At 36.9% G+C, this 6,856-nt stretch overlaps 1 protein-coding gene across 1 annotated transcript; it reads right to left on the reverse strand.

The window, feature by feature from the left end:
• Positions 1 to 1,578: 1,578 nt before the first annotated feature.
• Positions 1,579 to 4,667, reverse strand: LOC113783111. Its single transcript, XM_027329148.1, has 4 exons — positions 4,013 to 4,667; positions 2,679 to 3,128; positions 2,259 to 2,565; positions 1,579 to 2,158 (listed from the first exon to the last, which is right to left on the reverse strand). Exons 1-4 carry the CDS (start codon positions 4,427 to 4,429, stop codon positions 2,019 to 2,021), a joined length of 1,314 nt encoding a protein of 437 aa, XP_027184949.1. The 5' UTR covers positions 4,430 to 4,667; the 3' UTR covers positions 1,579 to 2,018.
• Positions 4,668 to 6,856: the final 2,189 nt, after the last annotated feature.

Raw genomic sequence — 6,856 nt, forward strand, 5'->3', positions numbered from 1 at the left:
TCATACGTCTTTTTGCTCCTCGTTCATTGTTCAATCTCAATTAATAATTTAAGATGATGTTTCGAAAAGAGTGGAAACAAAACCAAAAAAAAAATGACGTATATCGTTTTCTTTCATTATCTTCTTGTATCATGAGCCAAAGTCATAAGTATCACGGTGAAGCCATTGAACCCTACATAGCACACGATGAAGCGTGTTCCCAAAGAAAGGAAGGAAAAAGAGAAAATAAAAGAGAAGAAAATTTTATATAGTTCCGAAACCAGTTGCCAATTCAACTTAGTGCGAGGAATTCTTCTCCGACTTGCAGTCACATCTTGTACTATAGCAGCCACAATGTCAATAGCAGAGACAGGTTTCCGCTGAAAGATTGCTTGTTTTCTCACTTTCCATAGCTGATATCATACACTAACCTCCTAACCTGATCAGGAAAACAGTTAGAATTTCAGTGCTTACAAAGCCCCTCTAACTCTGCAGTCCACTGCATATGCCCCTTGTTTATCAGGCAAACCCTCTGCAATTTCTGCCAAACTCTCCTAGATGTGGGACAATCAGAACAGAGATGGTCTATGGTCTCCACTGCTCCATGACAAAGTTCGCATTGATCTGGGATGAGTTGAAGCCCACAATAGCAGAGCATCTCAACTCCAAAGAAACTCAGTAACAAGATTTTGTGTCAGAAAAAAAAAAGGAAAGATGTTTTTAGAAGTCATTAATTATCTTTCAAGTAACACAAGTAATCAACTATATGAAAACCACAGTTCGATACTTCTTTGACTCAACTCTTCTCCTTTTATCAGTAATCTAATCGAATCCAACATAGAAATACTCTTGCCGACTAACGTTTCAGGATATATAGTAAATTGTTGATGGTAAAAATCGTTGCCTTTCTTGCATGGTTGATCGACGGATATAATGGTTTTGGCACCCATAGCATACACAGTTTTCAGCTTAAGAAAAAGCTTTATCCGCCCATTGTAAGTTATCGAGAACAAGCCCTGTGCTAATAATGATTGCAATAAATAGTTGAATGTCTATTGATTCGCATCAAATGGACGGTATATTTGACTCATCATAAGCAGAATTTGACATCTACTTGCGAGTGGTGGACTCATCATAGCCAGGGTGCAGCTTAAATTCTCGACCATTCAAGAGTAGTGGAACTCCATTTTCCGACATCATCTCAATCAACATGGTAACTAACACCTGCATAGGTTGCTCAAAGTATATCAGCTCTTAATTTCTTGCAAAGGTTTCATTCAATTGCCACTGAGTTGCAAACTAGTGGGTAGGCTTGAACTGTGCTAGTATGTGAACGTGTAATAATCACACGAGAATTATCATAAATCACTCAACATCATTTTTCTTACACCATACTACAGCTATATATCATACCAAATGGTCCAGTCTTTGCCCTTAGGTAGATGTAAAACTGAATTTTTTTATATTTGAGTTCTGTCCTAGAAATAGCTTACTTCACTTTCATATATTTGGTCTGTTCTCTTAATTTTGGCATGGTATTGGTCTTCATTCTTACATTATACGTTTGAATGCAGACCGCAATTGCCAAAAAGCCAAAAAAAAAATAAAAATTCCAAGAGTCTAATCTCAGATTGGGATTCGGAAATTGTTACACAGTCCAAACCATAATATAGCCTGATTCCAGGAATGTGCAGTCGCTCGGCCCACATTGGTCAAACTTGCATTGCACTCAGTTCAAGTAGGCAGGTTTTAACTCTTAAAGTGCCCACTCCTAGGCAACAAGGTGGCATTTTCTTTGGTACATTCAGATTTGCGAACTAAAACTTTTTCAGATTCTCAAATTGCACCGTCTAAAAGTTTGCCAAAATGAAACAATCGGCGTTTATTTAGCAGAAGAGAAGACAGAATGCCCTGAATTTTGTTTCAGCAACACCACCTGTACAAGGGTACTTGGAATACCATTCAGGAGTGATTTTGGGACTCCACTCCCCTTTTGTCACAAAGCACAGAATGAAGAGGAGTGGATGATCAACGAGAAGTTATTGCCCAATACCAATTGTCTTGTTTAATATCCATAGCGTAAGCGACAACTGGATGGCAAAAATGGTGTGAAGCCATGATCTATCCAGCATAAAGCCATAAACTGTAATTCCAGCTCTGTTGTGCTCAAAATATGTCACTGCAAGATGTTTTAACCAGAAACCCTTGTTGTTCAGGCTTGCAGGTACTAAGATTAAGTTGATAGAAGGAACATCTCTGGAATAACTATTGTAACTCACCTAGTGCTTGCCTCTTCTGGTAGGATACGGTGTGTATAACTGGAACCATGTTTGTGTTGTCAATTTCATCATCTCCATCTCCTTCTTCGTTATCAGTGTCACAATAGGCATCGGAATCTGTGTATATGGCCTGATCTGAGGTAATGGGAGACCTAGGAGTCTCAGCATCGAAGTCATCAAAGGAATTGGTAGTGGAACAGATATGCCATTTTGCCGCAAGAGATGTAACAGACTGGGCTTTGTGTGTGATTTTCGCTGCACTACGCAGGCATATGAAAAGGCCTGTTACCAGGGTGATGGAGCATAACTGCACAAGAGTAAGTTGATAGATGTCAAAATATACGACAATGCAGTTAATGCTAACACAACGATGAAACAGTATTAGTTCGACAAAGTAAAGAGTTGGAAATGAAGGATTACCGCAAGTTCTCCTGCAGTAGAAATATTGAAAGTGGAGCTGGACTCAGTTGTTACAAGTAGAGACGCAAATTGACTGGCAGTGACAAGGATCAGAGAAGACAAAATAAACCGTCTGAATCTATGGCTTATGATGCGAAGATTTCTTCTGATCTTGAGATGTTCCAACAAGATTGCACCAACATCAGACTCTTTCTCGAAAACCTGTGCAAAGTCCTCCAGCCTAAGGATCTGCAGGTAGCATATTAGGCGGAACAGGACACATACAAGGAAGGAAACTGATGTCCTGTAAAGCCATGAAGACAACAGCAGTATGCACACAATGATGTGGCTCAAGTAGACATTGTAGAAATAGGGAATTTGGGTTCCACCAGAGGCAAACCACCATATCTTGTAGACACCATCCGCCAGGAAGCAGGGAAGGACAAATGCTGACAAGATCTTCAGTGATCTCTGCACCACCAATAGGCATTATCCTTCAATTTTAAGCATGCTATTCTAATTCCATTAACATAGAAAAAGTAGCCTAAATCTGATTCGATTAAAAGTATGTATATGGGATTCACTAGACGTCAAGAATTTTTACCATTCGACTTGCAGTTTGAGATGGAAAGAAATATGATTCGCTGGTAAAAGTAGTAAATTCTTGTAACATGTTCAGCTACTTACTGAAAATGTAAAGGATAAAGTATTTCCGTGGACAGCATTGTTTTTCTTCTTTCTAGTGGTTGCTCATCCACGGCAACTGAAGCAGCAGACTAAGCACGCAAATCACTGAAATTAAAATTTGGGAAAAATGTCTCCATCCGAGTATTGGATACTAGTATTTTTGTGTCAAAAAAGTGAGGACAGTTCCTAATTCTATCTGCATACAGACTTCTTCAAGATGTACTTTTTTATGCATCATAACCTTGTAATGGCAGAATTTATGCCTTAGATTCAGAAGCCAGTGTCAGTTTAAAGATAAAATTTTGAGGTTGCTTAAAAATAAGCTTAAAGTTGGTAAGTTGTGGCAGCAAAAATTAGAAGCAAGCAGAAACGGATGACTTTCCAGAGGAAGAAATTCAGCCTAACTTAGAACGCGGCACAGCTTTCATATGAAGCTACCTGAATTCTGTCAGTACCAGTGTCATAAGGTTTCCAAAATGAATATGAAAGGATTACTCAGGATTTTCTTAAATACCAGCGTCATATTGGAGTAATCATCAAGAGTTCAATTATTATGCTAAAAATCCAGCTGTTCCTTTTAGATTAGCAAATAAAGAAACCAAGAACGATAGTTAATCAGTATAATATATACTCAATAGACAAGAAGAAAGGGATGGAAAGTGACTCACATGAATCTGAAGGGTATAGCCGTGTCGAACTTTCTCACTCTCATCACTTAATTTATCAAGAAACAGAAATTTTCTCAGACCGTAGGAGCGAGTGAAAGAATAGAGGCTGATAAAAGATAGCGATGCAAACACAGAAAGCGATAATTGGACGATCGAATCGAAAGGCCTCACATGATCTCCATCACAGCTTGAGCAGGCAAAGACGAAGTGGGATACAAGAGGGACACCAATGGTTAGAAGAAAGAAGAGTGACCAAGAAAGACCTGCCCTCCAGAGACTAGACTGGTCTAGAAAAAACCATGCCGGACTTGATGTAAACTTCTTCAGTCCGACGGTGGCTTCGTGTTCGTGGAACGAGTTTTCTGCAGGAAGTGACTTGTACTTTGATAGCAGAACCTCTGTTTCATCTTCTTCCATGGTTTGATATCGTCTTTCTTTCACTCTTTATTTCTCTCTATTGCTGCTTCAATCAAAAGAATCTGCTTCCGGGAAGAAATTTTAAAAGGCTTTCCTTGGAGGCCTGGAGTAAACAATAATAATGTCTGCAGCTGGAGCCAAAAGCTTACAAATAACTGATAAGGACAGCCGACTCGTCTTTATTTTTTAAGGTGTAAAGAAAGATTCAGTAAGGAAAACAAATGGCTTTTTCAACTGCGTTCTGATTTGCCTTTGTCTACTCTACTGACGTTGCCATTCCTTATCACTTATCATCTTCTATAAAAAAAAAAGGTGCAAACCAAAAGAACTGTTGCAATAATGGGTTGGACTTATCGATGTACACCACAAATATGGTAATTTTGAGGGTAGATAAAACCCTCACAGGTTGCACGGGCCAAGTTGTCTTCTCTTCTCCCCCAATTTATTTTCCACAGGGCCCGTGAATCTAGCAAAGCAATTGATGAATCTCGACAAAGCTAAAAAAGATTAAAAAAAAAAAAAAGCGCGGGGGATCCACGTGGGAGGAAAGGAGCGGTTGGAAGAAGTTGCGGGGCCGTTGGGTTTTCGCGGTGTACGGTTACGCGTGGCAAAGATGTCGGGGTTGATTAGTTGGACATATGTCTTACTTTTGAAGAACTGCCGTGATGATGAGACCTTACAGAGTCAGACTACTGGTTACAAGAAGCTAATGGTGTCGTCAGACCAGAAATCTTTGTTTAATTTGCCTATGATTAATTTCTTCGTTACATGTAATTATTATTAATTAGTCCCAGACGTTGACGTTGTACTTTGAACTAAGCTTGGAAGGATGGAATCATTTAAGCAGGTCGTCCGTTGAATTACGAATGACTTGGAAGTGATGGAGCTGCGAAACGAGCCCGTTTTGCTCTCGAGTGCAATTTTACGACTGAATTTGCCTTTGAGCATTGGATATAGATTTTATTCTAAATGTGATTTGACTTACGATGTTATATAAATATATTTTTTAATGATTTTTTTAAAATTTCACATGCATTATATAAAAAAATATTATAATATCATTTTCAAATAATCTCTTGTCCAAACATACAAGATTGATCTCCCTCCCTTTTTACAGATGAGTAATAATATGGTATTTATTTTAATGTGATATATATAATAATTTGAATTTCTTCATGGACTCCTAATTTTATTAATTCACTTTAATTAATTTCATTTTAAATTAAATTTGATTCAGATAGGAATAAAAAAAAGTGAATACGTTTTTCCATTTCGAGTGGTATACTGCCTGGTGTGCAATACTTCGAGCGCATCAAAATTGCAAATCTTTCATTCACGCCAAATTTTCCTACCAGCCCACACTAAGGGATACTTAGATTGATTACGATTGATTCAGCCCAATTATGAATATTGAATCAGCCCAATTATGAAAAAGAATATGGATAATTTCACAAACTTCTCCCAAGATTTATGACAATTGCAGAAAGTTCCTCTCCAATTTCAAATATTGTAGTTACACCCTCTCTTTACCTGTTTCTAGGAGCATAAAAATCCAATTTGATATTGTAAGCCAAATATGCCATCTATTAAACTTTGTAAACAAACCAAAAAAAAAGAAAAAATTCCTTCTAAAATGGCATGAGAAAGAAACACTGCACAATCTTCTATCTTTAGAGAAGAACTATAATAAACTTCTCCAAAATATCTAGCATATTCAACATAATAACATTTTCAAGCAATTAGTTACCCTTTATAATTGAATAAACAAATGCACAACCATATAAAATAAAAGTCATCATATTTATTACAAAGTAAAGACTAAATTTTCTAAGATACATGTGCATTTTTGTATCAAAATTTCAACTTTGAAAGCCAATCTTGCTTTTTAATTTTGACAATTGAAACTAGAAGTTCTACATTAGCTTTGTTGAAAGAAAGTAGTCGAGAATTAAGGGAAAAAAAAAAAGTAATAGTGTTGGAGGCTAATTACTGTGCTACAAATGTTATTGCAATGATATTGACACTAAATCAAGAGAAAGAGAATAGAGACTTGACTTGAAACATTGGATTAACTAGAGGTTAAGGATGGAAGAGGAAATAAAATTAAAAAAAAAAACTTGAAAGTGTGAGTGCCTTCTCACTTTTTTTTTAAGTTCTTTTGAATTTTTGTATTTAAGTATAAAATAATGTTAAGGGTATGGTAGTCATCTAAATTATAAATGAAAGAAAGTGTAAAATTTGAAATGAGAAAGGTGCTACTTAAAATTGTCATAAATTTTAGGGAAGGTTTGTGAAATTATCCCCAAAGAAATGAAAACAGCCATCTCAGTCAACGATAAACAACAAAAGCGCCCGCTAAAATATCTACGATAATTCCTAACGAGGACAAGGATAGCATAAATATAAGAAACACCTCAATTCTTGAGG

This window comes from Coffea eugenioides, chromosome 9 (assembly GCF_003713205.1).
Source record: "Coffea eugenioides isolate CCC68of chromosome 9, Ceug_1.0, whole genome shotgun sequence".
Lineage (NCBI taxonomy): Eukaryota > Viridiplantae > Streptophyta > Magnoliopsida > Gentianales > Rubiaceae > Coffea > Coffea eugenioides.